The 18750-nt window shown below is 41.4% G+C and overlaps 2 protein-coding genes across 2 annotated transcripts; one reads left to right on the top strand and one right to left on the bottom strand.

Moving 5' to 3' along the window:
* Positions 1-6485: 6485 nt before the first annotated feature.
* TDP2 (tyrosyl-DNA phosphodiesterase 2) lies at positions 6486-12375 on the bottom strand. Its single transcript, XM_086894779.1, has 7 exons — positions 12154-12375; positions 11991-12079; positions 9811-9978; positions 9061-9152; positions 8467-8585; positions 7935-8105; positions 6486-7141 (listed from the first exon to the last, which is right to left on the bottom strand). Exons 1-7 carry the CDS (start codon positions 12343-12345, stop codon positions 6860-6862), a joined length of 1113 nt encoding a protein of 370 aa, XP_086750905.1. The 5' UTR covers positions 12346-12375; the 3' UTR covers positions 6486-6859.
* A 19-nt stretch (positions 12376-12394) lies between these two features.
* Positions 12395-18540, top strand: ACOT13 (acyl-CoA thioesterase 13). The gene is made up of 3 exons (XM_023921683.2): positions 12395-12509; positions 15484-15668; positions 17850-18540. The coding sequence occupies exons 1-3, from the start codon at positions 12429-12431 to the stop codon at positions 18004-18006; spliced, it is 423 nt and encodes a 140-aa protein (XP_023777451.2). The 5' UTR covers positions 12395-12428; the 3' UTR covers positions 18007-18540.
* Positions 18541-18750: the final 210 nt, after the last annotated feature.

Below are 18750 nucleotides of genomic sequence, written 5' to 3' on the forward strand. Positions count from 1 at the left end.
GCAACAGAACAGTTAAGTCTTTCTTACTAATTTGCATTCAAGGGCTTTCCCCCACACCATGTCTTGGAAATGATTTGCAGAATAGTCTTTCCTGCATGCTTTTTAATATTTTTCTCATGGAATTATTACTAACAAAATGAACATAACAAAGCATTGCCAAACACAGGAAGAGGAAAGCCAAAGCACTCCATTGATTTGTAAAATGGTGAAGGACAATTGATAGTGGGGATAAGCATTTTTTATATGCATTTATTAATTCATAAACTACAGTATATCTCATCTTTCAACAACAGCTGATGTCTCCATTTTCCTTTTGAAACCCCTGCAGGTTGCATTATAAGAAACATAAATAATATGTTTTAATGAGATATGGATTGATTATGTTGGGAAAGCTGACATTTTCATCCATCATTCTAAATGTTGTTTAATGATGGATTACCAGCCTGCAATTCCTCTGATATGTGATTAAATAAAACAGCAGGCTGTTTCAGCAGACTAGTCCAAGGAGATGACATAAATCTGCTCAATTATTGTATCAACAATCTGGTTTTCACTAATAAGGATATTATTATTTCATTTAGACTGGTTCAGGCATCACAGATTATTTTATTTCAGTCAGTCAATGGGAGCAAGTGCAGTATTTTATTTTCAGAGCTGCAAAGAACCAAGCTTTGAGACAGTACAGTACATGCAGCTCAGCAGGCTTCAAGCAGACAGAAGAGAGCTACCAATCCCCTTTCAAACCAAAAATACATTGTGAAAGAACATTTTGTTTTCAACCTAGTTAACTAATCTGAAAACCCTCAGCCAAAGGATACTGTCTGAGAAGCTGATTGATTGAAAACAGAGTTACTGGATCCTCTGTGATTTGTGCTTCACCTTGGTTCTGTTGTATATTTATAATTAAGATCATTCAGACTATCTTTTGGCATGAAAAATTAGACTGCAAATAACTGCAACAAAAACAATCCCTCTTTTTTCCTTGCTTCATGGTCATAAAGCAGAAAGCATGCAAAAGTTATTAACAGAAGCCTAACACAGAGAGTTTTCTTTGCCAGCCAGTCCCAGTAAACCCCCTCCTAGCAATCAAATGAAAAATGTTACTTTTCACTCAGTGCCTTGTTCTCCTCAGAATGTTTTGTAATGGCAGATAATACAACAATATGGAGCATGTCCAGCATCCAGCAAAGCCACACAAACATGGGGGAACTTTAAATAGCTGGGTACATTTCAACCTTCTATCCCAGACTGCAAACCAGTGCAGCAAGTGGTGGTGGAAAACACATCACACATACATGAAGACCCTGTTGCTTTACCAGTTACTTTTCTGCAAAATAAGGATATATTAAAATACTGGTTCCTCCACTCTCTAAACACCAGAAAGGTGACAGCCTTGCAGTGGTAAATTATAATCTGTTCCTTACAGAAGGGAATTTTCCCAACTCTGCTCCAAAACCTACTTCCCAAGTTTTCCTGGAACTGACTCTTTCCCTCTGCTTATAGGCATCCCCAGGTGTCAATAAAACAGGATTTTCCACAAAAGTAAAAGCAAACACACACAATCACTTATACTTTAGTTGTGGAAACTCTGTACTAAAGTTGCAGGAGTTAGATGAAGAGATGTGTGGAACATAGAATTTATTTCCACCTTAGTATTACCACTAGGAGCCAGTGAAGAAGTGAAAGCTGCTGAGATTAAATGGAATTTTTGCTCCAGTGAAAAGTTTTCTCCCTGGCTCTTTTCTGGCTCATGGCCCATGAGATAAGCTTTGTTATCATGAAAGGATAACCACAAGCTTCTCTGCAGTGCTGGACTAATTTAGCTTTGAGGCAATATGGGGGTGATTCTCATTACTAGTCAAAAGGGTAAAGAGAAATATCATCTCTTCAGTATACAACTGCTTTGCCTTGTCTTTTTACTTCTCCTCTAATTCCCACCTTACCAATTTTTTTAACAGTGGGCTGTATGACTTTTCCTGAATGTAGTCAAATCTCCCTTGGTGCAAGCTCTGTAAAGGGAGAATATTAATCTCTGAACTGTAATTCTGAAATTGTCTGACTGCATTTTAAATATTTTTCATCCTCTGTTGTTATGTAGTTTTGATTCCTCAGTTTCTGTGATTTCCACGTTTAGGCCACAGCTGGGGAGGCTGAAGCCTGCTTATTTGATATAAAAATAATTGTTCTAATAATAACACAAAGAAAGATCAGTGAGAACGCTGTGTATTTTTTGATGTTGACTGAGACTGGTCAGTTTTAAAAAGGAAGTGTGTGTAGAGAGAGGAAGCCTGGCTATCTGTCCTTAGCAAGGCAGCCCCATTTCTCATGCCTTGCAGCCTTCCTGTTGGCACCCAGGATTGATTTACAGAGCCAGTGGGGGAAGATGATTGTCCTCTAATGCTTTGCATGCTTGTGAGTTCCTAATTTTACTGACTGGAAAAGCACCAGATATAGCTTCAGATTCTTCTGCAGGAAAAAATACTCACTTGGATACTCAAAGCTAGAGCTTTTTGAACCATCTGTGCAAGTATGCAAAGCTCCTTGCTGCAGTGCAGGCTGAGGGAGATAAGCCCTCTTCTTGTCATGCCAGGAGGTTTCTCCCACCATCTTAGTGAAAGTAGGGGAAAGGAAGAAAGCAGCAAATGCCCCTCTTTGCTTTCTCTGCACAGCAGTAGCTGGTCCAGCCTTCTTGGCTTTGTCACAAGCAGACTTCCCTTCTCCATTGAACAAACAGGATACAGCCAGTCCCACGCAAACACAAAGGTATCAGAGCAAACAGCTCCCAACCGAGAACCCCAGCAAGCAGCTCTTGTTGCCCATTCACTGCCTGTGAACTCCAGAAATGCTACAAAAATGAGGAGCAGACCGAGAAAGCAGATGACTGCAGAGGGCAGAGGCTAACATGGTATTTTCCTGCTTAGCCAGTTCTTGCTTTTCATAACACTAGTGAACTAATAGGTTTAACACTGATGAAATAATAGGCTGAGTGTGATGTAAGCTATCTGAAGACATGGAAGCTTTAAAATATAGCTAGAACATACTAGATGAATGTTGATTCACCTCCAGCTCCTTTCCACAGTAGGTGCACTCAGTTGGGCAGACAAAAGCCCTGTGAAGCTGCCATCAACCAGGACAGGTAACTCACTGCCAGACATCCAGGGGTAGTTAGGAGATCTGCAAGCACCCATCCCATCAACATCAAATGGCCTTTCTGCCACCCACTTGGTGGCAGGGAAGCCCTGACTCGAGGCACAGCGTTAGTGAGAGGTTTCTCCCATGGCAGGGGACTGGTGCAGCCCTCTGGGCACCCTGAACCCTGCTCTCCCCTGCTTATCTGCTTTGCTCACAGCCAGCCATCTGCTTGGAGGTGTGGAACATGCACAGGTTTGGCTACCAAACTGAAGACCTGTCTTCAGTTACACTGAAGGCCTATCTGTCCCTGAGTCTCTTTCCTCTGAGCTGATGTTACACAACAAGCTTTGCCTCCAAGAAATAAAAAGATGAAATCTATGCATCTTTATTAATGAATACTTATTATACTCTTAGTGAACAAAACCCTGGGAAATTTACCTGCTATTTCACCCTCTTTTTTTTTTTTGTTTGTTTTTAAATCCATCTATTTATTATTTAACTCCTTATATGTTTAACATTTCTTTATTTAATTCTAGGTATATCATTTCTCTTTTAATAAGTTCAAGCTCTTTTGATGTAGGAGTGTTTAAGACTGTCTGGATTCTCAGAAGAAATTGCTTCCCAATAACTGGATCAATAACTGGATCAAATGCCTCCAATTATACAAGATTTCCACAGGTTCAGGATACTGTCAATTATTAATTTTCTCACATTTACATTTGTATAAATCCTTTGGGCTGTACAGATCCCATAATATGATGCTACTGAATCAAGAAAGTAAATCAAATTACAAATTGCAGGCCAATAAATGTTTTGTTTGGTTTAACTTTGCTGTTTCTACCCCTTCAAGTTTTAGTTGCTGTATTCAGCAGATATTTTACCTTTTACATCACTGATTAAATTAAGAGGCAAATTAATTTAAAGGCTCTGACTGCTCTTGATTGTCAGCAATTTGGATGCTTATTAAGTGGTTTAAAGTACATTTAATTAAAGATGTATTGCTTCACATTCAGTAGTCAGTGAAACATTTAGTGTTGATGTCTTCTTACACAGTATTACCACTTCTGTAGTTCAAGAATGCTTTCAAAGGATGTATGCATGATTTCCTCATTCTAAAAGAATGACTAACCACTAATTGCACTGAATCGAGTCTTCCACTTACCTACTGTTCATAATTATAAAAATGAATTGGCCCATACAAATGTTATCTTTGCTTGCTCTTACGTTCCCCTCACTATCTATTCCAAAGGTTAAGAAAGACTGCTGATCAAAGGAGGAATTGGTCACTGCTAGAAATGGATCTGGAGTTTAGGCATTGAGATAGATCACGCACTACTCCAAATGCTATTTTTCCCTTGCTTTTTTTTCCTGATTTAAAAACCTATTCCAGAACAGGAGCCAGCCTCTTTCATGTCTTCCAAAATATTCCAGAAGGTGCAGCCACATAAACAAAAGTAGCCATAATACAGAAGGCCACATAATCCTGTGTTTTTTGGTGATGAAAAGACACGACTTTATTGTACTTTTCACTTCTCAAACACTGTTAGAAAAGTCAAACTGCCTTCACCTTCCCCACAAATCCTTTGGCTGGAACTATCAAGGAGGGGGAGGAGGTGTAAGCCCTGACAACAAACCCCATGACATTTCTTTCAAAGACTCTTGGTAAGGAACAAGATCGTCATGGAGCGAGTCATAATGTGTGAACTGTGCCAGCCACATTTTAAGCCCAGAAGGAAAGGCCTGACAGTTGGAAAATCCTGGCAGTTGTACCTATTTTTCACTTTCTTACAGAACTATTTATTTGGGAATAGAAAGGAGAGATTATGGGCTCAACAGAAGTATAAAAATGTATCTGTGATTTCTCCTTCCTTGTTTTTGCAGCTGAGTTATTATAAAATAATGGGATATGTTGAAAGCAATCAAGGGTTGGACATCCTTCCCAACAGGAAGCCCAAAGGCTGTTCTCTTTCACCTTTAATAAATAGAATTTGCTGCTTAATGTTAAGTGAAAGCAGAGCAGGAGACTTCTGCAGCTGATTTCTGTGGAGATAAATTAACATCCTGAGCTTTATTTGCTTGTTTAGTAAGGTCACCTGGGCCTCCTGCTGAATGAAAGGAAAACCACACCTATCTCAGGCCTCCCTGTTCCTTTGACAAGTGGAAGAGCTGATTGACTTACTCAGGAGAGGTTTAGACTGCACATCTTTACTGGAAGACTGGTCAAACACTTTTACTGGCTGTAAATTACTGTCACAGAATGTGAAAATGGGTAAGGTTGGAAGTGAGCACCAGCAGCACCCTCCTGGCTCAAGCACAGTCAGTCCACTGTAGCACAATAATAATGAGTGTGTCCAGAAGGCTTTTGAATATCCCCAGTGAGGGAAACTCCAGCCCTCCTCTCCAGGCAGCCTGATCCAGGGCTCAACCACCTGCATAGTAAAGAAGTTTTCTTCATGTTCCAGTTGAACTTCCTGGAACTTCCTTCCTTGCATGTGTTTCCAAAACAAATTAAGTTCCCCCAACCAAGTCTGTTTTTCCCATGAGGGTAATTGGGAAATGTCTTTATCTCAACCCATGAGCTTTCTTGTTCCTTTTTCTTTTGTTTTCCGGATTTCCTCCTCCCACCTCACTGGGGAAGGGGGCTGAGACAGTGGCTGGGTCAGACTGGCTACCAGGTCAAACCAAGCCACCACAGTAGTGCAGCAAAGTACAAGCTGTTAGTAAGCTTTGGGCTCAAGACCAAAGACAAATGACAACAAAAAGAAGTAAAAAAATGTAGGCTGTCCATTCACTTCACGTCACTGACAGGTTATCTGTCCTTCCTCTCCATGTCTGTGCACTGAACCTCACATCAGGAAGTCAGGCTTTCCCTTTTAAATCAGCACTGCACATCTATAAAACAACAGCTCCTATGAGACTGATTAGACAGTTCTTAAAGTAGGAAGGCCTGGCTTCTGCAAAGTCAGCAAGGCCTTGAGCTGTTCAGGCTTTGCCCAGCAGTTTGCAAGAGATCCTAGGAGCTCAATAAAACACATGTCCCATGCTAACAAGACAAAGTAAGGTATACACCATCCCAACTGAACAACTTCTGTGCATCTGCCTATATACTCTTCTTGCCAAACAGAAGGCATATTGTTCCTAAATCTGCTCAACAGTAGTTCAGTTTCTACTTAAGAAATCCTTATTTTGTGAGAATCTGGTCATTCTTTACTCAGCTCCTTTACTGCCTTGCCCACAGGGGCGTGTACACCCAACACGAACTTCAGAAGCTAATACAAAATGCCCTTTGAAACACAAGGTTGTAAAGGATGATGGGAATGGTTACAAAATAAACAATGAACGCACAATAAAAGTAGTCTTAAAATACAAAAAAGCAGCCTTTATTATGAGATCATAACACATGCCAAAATAAAAGTCTTTAAAATCACTGAGTATGTTTATGAATTGTACTTACAGGTTTTTCCTGCCATTTTAAAACTAGAATTTGATTGGTTTTGCAGACATTTTTAAAAATAAATATTATAAAACATGATTCAAGAAAAGATACATACAACCGGAAAAGAGAAACCTGGCTTGAAATGAAGCTGTTCCTGCAGAAGCTGAGAACTAGGAATGTATTATGGTTAAAAACTTAAATATGTCCTATCTTAAAACTGAGAGGGTAAAATTTTGTAAAATCAAGAATAAATCATCTAAACACCAACGATGGAGGTATTTTTTTCCTCTTTTATAATATAACATCAAAATTACACAGAATACCCCAGTGATCACTAGGATATCTGCCACATTCTAATTTTTCCAAACCAATTAAGTCCATGCTTCGTGGAACGAAATGCCCCCCTTCCACTGCAGGCCGAAAGTAAAGACGGTCAAACCTCATCTTGCACTTGTAGGCTATATTCAGGTTGGTGTTGGACTGGGTGTCCCAAGTGTAGCGGCAATGTTGAGGCTTACCCAAGAACTCCCAGACATCCTTAATGCCCTCAGGTAAGTCACCAAGTTTAGTAACCTGAAGGTAAAAGGAGGAAAAAAATTACACAAGATAGTGAATTCACAAATTCTACCTTCAAAGAATAGAACTGAGTTGTCACAGCATTGGGTTTTTTTCTGCAAAACATAAGTAGTTAAATTCAAAGATCTTGGAGATGCTTCTATGGTATTTCTCCAGATACTCTAAAGCATGACCATTTCCTGTAGCAGTTTCTAAATCCAAAACATGTTCCAAAATAAATGTTCAGCTCTGAAATGCTGAGGTGTAGGGGCCAACACCACGTTCCCTAAACCAGTGTTGCTCCAGTTCACTGCAATGGAATTTCATGATAGGGAGAGCTAAAACTTTGACCTTCTAGTAATAATGCACAAATTTCCCTTTTAGTATCAGAAGTCAAAAACTGCTTCTAATTTTGAATGTCTTGATCCCAGGGGATAAATATCTATTTCTCCAGAGCACCCTCTTCCTTCATTGATTCTACAAGCTGTGAGAATTGGAGACTTGAACAAATAAAGACCACATTCTCAAGATGAGATGTTTTTGAAGTCAAAACTTCCATCAAATCCACCTGCATCTGCTCAGATACAAATATTGTTATGAAAGCATTTTCTCTAATTGGGAAGGGGTCTCCATATAAATCACCTCAGCTGTAACAACACTTGCTTCTACCTTAGTCACAGTTCCACATTTTAAGTGTTGAATACCGCTGTTCTGTCTAAGCTGGTAATTTCTCATAAAGACAACAGAAAAGCCTGAGAAGGTTTTGTCAAAACATCTTTTCTAAATAACAAAGTTGTTTATTTCTATTTACCTCGTGGTCTCTGAGGTTTGTATCCCCACCAAATATAACAGTGGTGGACTCTGGCTCCTTCTGCATTTCGTTCAACACTATTTGCAGCTGCTTTATACGCTCCTTGGAGTGATTTTTAGTGCTCTCCAGATGAGAGGTCATAAGGCAAAGTTCAGTACCAGATATGCTCACCTATGAAACAAAGAGGCAGTGTTACTCTCCACATCACAGTAACAAGCTCAAAGACAAAATCTAATCACAAAGAAGTGACTGAATGACAGAGCTCTGGTTAATACTAGTTTTACATTGAAGGGGCTTACAGAAGGATAACAGGCTTTTAGTTCTGTTTTCAGAGATTATGAGGCTTGAAAACAAAAGATCATAAGTGACATGCATAAAAGACTTGTCAGTTTATAAACTGTGTTTATATGCTTGGAGGAGAAGTTTTTCTGCTCTTTGAGACTGTCCTAGAGAAAAAGCCAGTCCAATCTCCTTTCCTGAGATTTTTTGCTTGAAAGGCAGAAGTACAGCTGCTTAGTATATTGTGACTCACATGCACAACCAAAAGGTTCCTCATCATGGCAGTTGTTGGAAAAGGCACTACCTCATGTTTCAGCAGCTTCACTCTTGATTTCTTTAACATTATGGCAGTGAAATACCCATCTATGTTACCTAAAGAAGACAAGGAAAGAAATGTTTGAGGACATCTTCTGCTGTGCCACAACAGAACTGCCATAAAGCAGCTAAGGTTCTGAAAGAGACCTTTTTACCACTACCTGTGAGAATATGTTGATTATTAAATCATAAGTAAAAAGTTGCATTATAAAGATCTGAACTTTTCAGATTTTTTAAATGCAAATACTTAAAAAATTACTTATCTCTAGTACTTTTTGATTACCCTTGCTACCAATCTTTCAAAATACAAAAAAAAATTACAAAAGCAAATGCCAGAGAAGCAAGTTTTTCACATGCATAATTTGCATCAAGATATATGCTGAGATCAAAACACAGAAACATTGAGTGCTTCCTTTTTCACTTTACTCTTTATAGTCTTTAAAACGGTCAGAGGTTTTGGCAAGGGAGACAAAATAAACCCAAACTTTATTTTCTGTTTTTTTGTCTTTAGCACCCGACAGTTTTTTCTTGCCTGGAATAATAGTGTAATTGCTTGCTTTCTTCTGGAGAAAAGGGAGATGTGGTGGGATGACCTCCTGTAAAAACACGACGTCCGGATTGTATCTGAAATCAGCAAGGCAAGAAAAATTTCAATTAATTACTGAGAAGTAGTACTGCAACACTCTGAGGCCAAATGGAACAAAGTGAGTGATTTCAGGTGTACCTTGCCCTCATTTTCCTACATTTTGTAAGAATCTACTCTTTAGAAATGAAAAAAACCATCTGCATTGTATTTAGCACCACCATTACTAAAAGGGAGGAAACAACTGTTATTATCAACATGAAACTGACGTGGCAGTAAAATGCATGACTTCCTTGTACCACAGCCTTGCAGGTTTCATATACCACACATGAGGAATTCAACTTAAGCAGCTCCAAAGTAGCTTTGGGATGCGTTCTCCGGAAGATTCTCATGTACAGGATGCAATTATGAATTATGTTCATGATGTACAATTGCACTTGAACAATACTGCTCATTATTGGACTTTTAAAGTAGCCATCTCAAAATATTTAACCTCTGGGATACTGCACAGGTTCACACCTCTTACAGTCAGTATAACAACTCTCAGCTATTTAGGATTTAAACAGTGATTGATCTGTTGCATCCAACATTACAATAACTGGGGCATGAAGATTTGTAAATACTTGAATCAAGAAGCTTTTGTTGTTGTTGTTATTGTTGAATCCAGGTACATGACAGTACAGAGGAGGCTGTACTTACAATGCCAGGTATGTACAGACTCCTCTAGCTCGATCCTGCAGATTTCCTAGATCCAGCCCATCAATGTTCCAGGTGATCAGCGAGAAGTTGCTGTCATCCTCTTTTTGCTGCGAGTCTTCACTACTGACACTGGCATTACTTGTAGTTGCATCTGCAGTGAGATCAATGCTAAAGAGAGAGTGCATTTGTTTGTTAATATATACATAACACTAATCTGTGATTGCCTCATCTTCTAAAGCATGTATTGATCTCAACATCATTTAAAAGCACGGTAACTAAAACATACAGACCCCAGTCATACAGAGCTGTGGTACACAGGTAAAGTGTTTTTTCTTACTCCTTATAGGCACAAGAAAACATTTACCATTCTGATGAAAGTTAATAGATGGTAACCAATATAATCCAAAGCACTTGAGTAGTTGAATTCATTCCCCACAGTCCCACTCTTCCCCCGTATACTTCAGGAACAGGCTGCTTCCCCATGGGGTCACAAGTCCGTCCTGCCAGCAAACCTGTTCCAACATGGGCTGCTCTGTTCGTGTGCCCACAGGTCCTGCCAGGAGCCTGCTCCAGCGTGGGCTTCCCACGGGATCAGCCTTCTTCAGGCACCCACCTGCTGCAGTGTAGAGTCCTCCCTGGGCTGCAGGTGGATCTCTGTTCCACTGTGATCCTCCACAGGCTTGCAGGGGCACAGCTGCTTCACCATGCTCTGCACAGGAGCTGAAGGGGAACCTCTGCCCCTGCACCTAGAGCATCTCCTGCCCCTCCTTCTTCGATGACCCTTGGTGTCTGCAGGGCTGTTTTCAGTTCTCTCTTCTGCTGTGCAACAACTTTTTAACCTTAAGTACATTATCCCAGAGGTGCTACCACCATCGCTGATGGGTGCATCAAGCTGCCTTGAAGCCAGCTGACCTTGGCTCTGTTGGACGCAGAGGAAGTTTCTGGCAGCTTCTCACAGGAGCCATCCCTATAACCCCTCACTACCTAAACCTTGCCAAGCAAACCTGGTCAGAATAACGTCGATAAAACAGTGATGCTTTTGTTGCTGCTAACTAGTGCTTACCTCAAGACAAGGACTTTTCAGCTTCCTGTGCTCTGCCAGGTGCATAAAAAACTGGGAAGAAACATGACCAGGCAAGCTGACCTGAACTGGCAAAAGGGATATTCCATACCATAGGTCATTATGCTCAGTGAATGAACGTGGGAGGGAATTGGCCAGGAGGAGCCAACTGCTGCTTAGAGATGAGCTGGGCATCACTCAGGGGGTGGTGAGCAATTGTCCTGTGCATCACTTATCTTTCTTGGGTTCCATTTCTCTCTCTCTTTTTGTTATCTCCGTTTTCATTACAAATAATTTTATATTATTATCATCCATTTTATTTCTACTATAAGATTGTTTGTACCTCAACCCATGTTTTTTTTAGTTTTTTTTCAATTCTCTTTCCCACCCCACCGAGAGAGTGGTGGTATGTGAGGGTGTCCAAGTGAGTGGGTTCATGCTACTTAGTTGGTATCTGGGGTTAAACCACAGCAGGCAGGGATGTGGAAAAGTTCAATTCCACATGCAGATCAATACATTCACTACATCCTCCAGGTGTGCTGTGAGATGGTCTACGTAAAACACACGTCTTACATCTACTTACATCTACATCTTACATCTTAACTTTCACAGGTACATTTAACAAGGTGTGTGTGTACATACCAATGTTATTTATTGGAAAAAAATATTCATACATTCACTATAGCATAAATATGCATAATTTACACATATAAAAATGTGAATACGGTAAAATCTGCATATGTACTGGTGCACAACACAGGGCGGTAAGAAAACGTGCCTGTGCCTTCTCCAAAAGGGTCAACAGTCCACCAGTCCAGAGGATCCAGAGAGGGAAAATGCAGCCCAAAAGCCTGACGGCCTCTCCAAGGGAGAGGAACGTCGGGAAAGGACGAGAAGGGGTGCAGAAAAGGAACCAGGAGCCACCTGCCTCGCTACTCGCCAGCCGAGATGCGATGTCCGGCGGGAGGGGAGCGCTGCTCCCCGAGCCAGGCCTCGGCCCCGGGTGTGCGAGGGCCCCAGTGCCTTCCCGCCGAGGGGAACCTGCCTCCCCCCAGGAGGCTCCGCTCCCCGACCCCCGTCCCCCTCCTCCTGCCATATGCCCCCTGTCCCTGTCACCTACCAGCTGCCGGTGTCCGCGCAGGCCGGGGCCGCCCCGCCCGCCGCTGCCTCCATGTCCCGCGGCGGGTCGAAATAGGCGTTCAGTGCCCTCTGAAACACAGCGGCGGCTGGCAGGGAGGAGCCACCGCCGGCCAGCCCCGCGGCCCCGCCGGCCCCGGCCCTACCTCCATGTGCCAGTCGCTGCCGGCCAAAAAGCGGCGCGCCACGGCCGCGTCGCTGCTGGTGATGGCGGCGAACTGGGAGCACAGCACCTTCCTCCGCTTGGCGACACGTAGCGCCTCCTCATCCTCATCCTCCTGCTCCCGCTTGCGCTCCACCGGCGGCGGGCTGGGCGCCGCCTCGGCCCCCTCCTCCATGGCCGCGGCGGAAGGCGGCGGGAGGCACCGCCCGCCGGGGTTGCCGTTCCGGGGCGCGGGCCGGCGGTCAGCGGGGCGGCAGGATGGGATTCACGCTGGAGAGCCTGAAGGAGGCCATGAAGTACATGGTGGAGTCGAAGGGCTTCGACCGGGTGCTCGGCAAGGTACGGGCACTTGGAGGGCAGGGCTCCGGCAGCGCGGCCCCGGCGGGACGGGGCTGAAGGGGCCTGCTGTTCCCTGCCGGGGTGACAGGCTGAAGCGGCACCAGGGGTCGGTCCCGGCGGCCGCAGAGGTGCGGGCTCGGCGGTGTTTCCCCGCACGCCAGGCCTCGGCACCGCTGTGGGCGTGCTGCTGACGCGGGGTAGAACACGCAGTTGTTACGATAAGAATAATAACCCAAGTGTTGTTCAGTAACTCTCGTTAAATACTCCAGCTGCCTTCCAGCAGCTCTCTGAAGGTGGCTGTGCTGAGCAACCTTCAGGAGTCATTGAGCAGGTGCCATTCTTGCATTCGCAGTAAGTGCGAAGCTGTTAACTTCCAGGACAGTGAAATTGTGACATAAACTCTTCCCTGTTTAAAATCAGAAAGATACCTCGTTATGACACCTCACTCCTGAGCCTGAAGTCAGACTGAAAGCACAAGGCGCACCCCCAGTGCTCTCTGAATTTCTACACAAGGCCTTGCACTGCACCTTCACCGCACCTTTTGGTGTAAAGAAATGTAATTGACTGTGTCTGCTGCAGTGTCATACTACATTATCCTCAAAAAAAAGTTGAAGCTACTGTTCATTTTCAGTGTAAATTGTGCAGTTTGTGGTAGCATAGATGCCGTGTAGGAAAGTTCTTGTGAAGCGGTTACAATGTTCTCATTAAATTTTCCCTTTCATTTTAATTTGGTTGTGTAACTGTGACATGGAGCGATAGAATAAAATATATCTAAGAAAATCAGCCATGTGAAAAATCATATGCTTTGCATTGTAGAGGAGCAAATGTTATAATGGAAGCAGCGCTTTTGTTAACAGCTCCATTATATGATACATTTAATAGAAATCAGCTGTTCACAAAGTAATTCTTACAGTCATGTATTTCCAAGACACGTTGGTGGGTATAAAGTTTTTTTAAAATGTATAAAGCTATAAGAAGATATATTTATAGAGTCTGTTTAGTTCATAGTCACCACTTCACTGTGATAACTTTTCTGTCCTTTTAAACCCTGATAAGTGGTGAGCAAATATTAGCATTTCAGCTTGTAAAGATAACTGCCTGGAAGTGAGCTTTGGGAGACAGGCTTCCAGTCTTGCTCTGGAATACCTTCAGATTTTTCCTGCAACCTTCTAGAATTAGGATGCTAGGAGTCTGATGATAATAACAATGAAAGGACAGTTGTGTTTGAATTCAAAGTAACTGCTGCTTTTCTGGGAGATAGCTGAAATCTCTGTTACCATAACTAAATGACTCAAGGTTTTTCTTATTCCAGAGGAGACACGTTTTAGTCTGAAACCTTTCACCTCCTGCCTCAGACTTAGTTTCTGGTTTAACTCCAATGTGGTATCCACCCAGAGTTTAATGACTATGTGTTTAAAGCCTGGAAGCTGAAGCAGTGTGCTGTTCCCCGAGGCAGACGCGTGGGAGGACAAGCACAGCAGGGCTGGGAGAAGCACAAACCAGCAGCTCTAGCTGAGTAGGTCCTGGAAGTGTTCAAGTACTGAACTATTTTTGTCAAGGAGAGCAGGCATGTAGTGCCAGCTCAGAGCAATGACAAATGGGACTAGATGCTTTCCTCACCTCGCTGGTGGGTTGGAGCAGCAGTCCCTGGCGGGAGGGGAAGCCATCTGCTCCCAGTGTGGAGCATCAGTAAAGTCCTCCTTAGAAATTCTGTCAGAAGCTTAGGCCTCCAGTGCAGTGCAGCGTGCCTGATTTAGGACTTGAGGTTTTCATTGATATAAGTGTTATTTCTGTATTAGGATGTTGCCTCAGTAGTTTCCTCTCTGTTTAATACCAGTTTTTTCCATTAGAAGAATGTACTATATCATCACTGATCTTAGTATTATTTGTCTGCAAGATCTGGATAAACTGGTTTATCAGAAAGGGTGAAACTCAGCTCTTACATTGCATTATAAATAAGGAATGATGAACCTGGAAACATTTCAACCTTAATAGCTTTTAAGATCAAAAAAGATTTAAATCAACTCAGCTGGTAACAGAATGAAAACATTCAAGTTTAAAAAAGCCCTTGTAAAAAACCTGAAAATTTGTAGGAATAAATATAATAAATGCCCATGTCTCACTTTTAATCATCTAAAGGCACTTCAAAGTCTTAGTTATACATGTAAATGTATGTGGAACTTACCCCAGTTTTGCATCTGCTTTCAGATTTTGAATACAGTGCTACTAACTGAAGAAATTTAAATAGAGATTTTAAAATACTGAATTGCAGTAACTTCTTGGTCTCAAAATTCCAACTTCATGTGTTGGTTATAGGGGGAAGCATGGTACCACAGGTGAGCTGTAATTCTGGATTTAGCACCTGTGGGCTGGAATAAAATTGTATATGCAAATAATGCTGCTGTAACACTGTGATACATCCTTGGATACTTCTACTCGTGAATATGAATTCACAACCAGGGAGGCCAATCTGATTAGTATTTCCAATGCTCATTCCAAAATACTGATTTTTATTGAGGTTGCTCTAATATAATGATTAATGAATGAGTGGATATTTCATTTCTATTTTGTGAGCTAAGTAATATGTCTTCACAGCTGTCATACACACAGATACTTAGAACCGTTTTGTGTTCCCTCTAATCTGGCCTTCCACTCACAGATTAAAGCAAAAGGAAGACTGAAGACAGTTTCCTCCTAAGGAATTCTTGACAACATATCAAGTATTGAAGTGCTGTTAAGCTGTCAGTTTAAATATTTATCTGCATTAGAAGTACAGATTTTTCTAAGCCAACAGTCGTCTGCTCAAAATTCATGGAAATATCTAATGGAACAGTTAAATTACTGTATTTTCCATCTTTTAATTTGTCTCATGAGTCCAGAGTCAGACAAAATTTACTTTCAATTTCATTGAGGGCAATATTAGGTGTTGGTACTGCTGTCACTAAGCTTTTTATTCCTTTTTTTGGTTATGCAGATGAAACTTCAGTCTGCAACTCCTGGAAAAGTTGTTTGTGAAATGAAAGTAGAGGAGGAGCATACAAACAGAGGTGGCACATTACACGGAGGTTTGACAGCCACACTTGTGGATGTGGTGTCAACAGCAGCATTGCTGTACACAGAAAGAGCAGCGCCTGGGGTCAGTGTGGACATGAACATCACGTAGGTATCATCCACTATGGTTACCAAAACATACTAACTTTTCTTCCCCTACTGACTCCATTGTACATCTTTTCTGTCCTGTGGCACTAAAAATGGTTGTTTTCTTTGGTTTCAAAAGTGCTGTTTTGATAAATTAAAGGGGTTGCATGTGTGTTTTAGGAGATTGCATTTAGTTTCAAGTTTTGAGTTGGACCTTCTTAAGCTTTTATTTGTTACATGTGTTTACAAGACAGAGGCTATTCCTTCTTAGAATGTAAAGGGATGTTGATACATGGTTAATTTTACTCATAAGAAATTGGTTTAGTGTCATTTTTTGCTTTTGCAGCTATGTTAATGTCTCCTCAAAACCCAAGCTCTAGGGTAAGCAGCTTTCTATAAACCCTTTTTTAGTATTATTCCAGAAATCAGAGAAAAATACTAAAGCAGGAAAGAGTTTACCTCTGTTGTATGCTCATATAGAGGGTGAATTACAGATTGAATCAGAATTTCTCAGTGGCAGAAAAATCCTTTGCTCTAGGTCATTTTAAGGTAGTTTTATAATGAGAATAGTTCTTCCTATAATGAAAATTCAAAGTACGGTGTCTTAAATAAACAGTTGTTCTGAAATTTTCTTTGATCATGCTATTGTAGCTTGTCAGCTTTGCTTCATTACTTTTAATGAAGAGATTATGACCAATTGGAAATAAAGTAATCCTGCTTGGAATAACTAACACAGAGTATTAAAAATCTTAGAAAAGTAACCCCCTATAAAAACTGCTTTTTTAAAAAAAAAAAAAAAAGCTTTAAAAGTGTGTGGGGAGTGATCTGTATCTTTACCAGGTTCCCTCCTTTCTCTCCAAGCACCTTCTGATTTCTCCATTGGGCAGATGGGATTAAGCACCTAAGTTTCATACTGCCACTGTGATGACTAGGATCTTACTGGAAATTAAAACCTAAAATTCACCTGTCATTACGGGATTTTTCCTGCAGTAGTATAACAAGAGGCAAACATCTGAATTATTGACACTATTAGTTATGTCCACCCAATTATATAAGGGCTGAAATTTGAAGAAAGTGCTGTCTCTGGAGGTGATCCACAATTACCTTTAGGCAATGTTATATGAAGCAATATTAATAGCTTTTTTAACTTGGACTACTGCATTCATTGAACAAGTGAGATGGGATATCAAATATTGCTACAAGAACTTTCTTCCTTTTTGGGAAGGAGCTTTTTAAAAAGTTGTCATGAGGAAGCTATTTCAGTAATGGAAAGAACAGAGAGAAACAGAAATTTTTTTTTTGGTAACCACAAGAGGATCAGCAGCAGCTTCTGGAAATGAGACAAGGCTGAAATCCTGCCCAAGTCAAGCAACGGAGCTGGTGCTACATCAGCGTTAGGCGTGACTGACATTCTTGTGACATGGTGTCGTGTATAAAAATGGACTGGTTGATGAAATTTATCTCAACAAGATTAACATCCAGCAATTCTTCATTGTCCCCTGCAGCTCTTAACATTTGAATATTGTTCCTTTACCTCAGATCATGGTTGGATCATGTTCCTCCTAATTCTTTCCAGGGGAATTCTTCATGCAGAAATTTCTTCCTGTTCCCCAAAGAGCATGTTTTAAAAGAACACCCCCTGCTCATGTAAATAAAAACAAAGAGTTGTCTAATGAATGGAAACATCATTTGAGGGCTGCCCTGGTTTCCATGACTTTCCTCTAACCAGGGCATGGGAACAGTAACTTATGCTTACAGTTACATACAGAAATGACCTTCTGGAGCCTTTATAACAGTGACATTTTGCAGCTGAAGCAGACAGACTAGTTTAGAAAGACTGTAGGAAGCCAGCAGTGGTTGGAATAGGACTTGGAGCTGAACTTTTAACTGAAGTCTTGGATACCCGATTGTTTCTGTTCCAAAAAGGACTTTTCCTCAGAACCAAGCCAGTGGGGGTCTTTCTAGCCTCCATTTTTTTCAGAGAACTCTTATACTTACTTACCACTGCCAGTAGTTAGTTAGAGGAGCTCAAATCCATTAAGTAGGGGTTTGCAAGTAGGCAGGCAGGCAGACAGACAGACAGAGATGTGTCTTTATTACCCATTTCTGCTAATTCCTTCATGATAATTTAAAATGCAGGAATATTCTTGGATTTATCCTCTGTACAGCCTCTTACCTGTTCCTTTTTTTTCTTCCTTGAAGATACACTTCTGCTGCTAAGATTGGAGAAGAGATACTGATTACAGCTCAGATTTTGAAGCAAGGGAAAACTCTCGCATTTGCCACTGTGGATTTAACAAATAAGGCTACAGGAAAGTTAATTGCACAAGGTAGACATACAAAGTTCATAGGAAATTAGTATGAAAAAGTATTTTAAATAATGGTGTTGGACTTCAGAATCCTATAGAATCATTTTCTCACATATGCAATATGATCTGCACAAAGTTGTGAGGGTATCTATCAAGTGAATTTCACTTCTGTAATAAATGAACAGATTTCTTAATTACCACCAGAATTGCTACAAGCCTGGGGGGTTTGGGATGAACAAGAGTGTGACAGCATAGGAAGGCACCTGGCTTTTTTTGGTCAAGATAGCAGAAGGGAAGAGCCTTGGGACCAGCCATATGGTTAACCAGCATGACAGCATTTTAAGAGGTCCACTTTCTCTACCTTTGGTGTCATGTGACAAAGCAACCCTGTCTTCAGGCCTGTCAGTCACACTCAAACACCACTAGAAGTGCTTACAAACTGTACTTGCTCCCTGAGATAGTAGTACAGTGTTCCTGTAACGTCGTCCAGAACTGGTTTGAAAGTGTAAAGCAGGCTAATGCAAAATGTAACTTACTGATGCTGTAACAAATCCAGAAGTATTCAATAAAGCTTTCCAGAACTACCTTTTTTAAGATTGTTTCATAATTTTGTAGCCTCTTTGCACTAAGTAAAAGCATGCCAACATGGAGTGTTTGAGGGAGGGTCTGGTGGAAGCCTTGTACACAAATTCACCTGAGATGTCATCGTCTCCCTCTGATCCCTGAATGTGAGAAAATATAGTTATATCATGTGGGATATTTCCACCTCTCCCTACCTGAGGTTATGGTTATAT

This window comes from Cyanistes caeruleus, chromosome 1 (assembly GCF_971803275.1).
Source record: "Cyanistes caeruleus chromosome 1, bCyaCae1.hap1.1, whole genome shotgun sequence".
NCBI lineage: Eukaryota > Metazoa > Chordata > Aves > Passeriformes > Paridae > Cyanistes > Cyanistes caeruleus.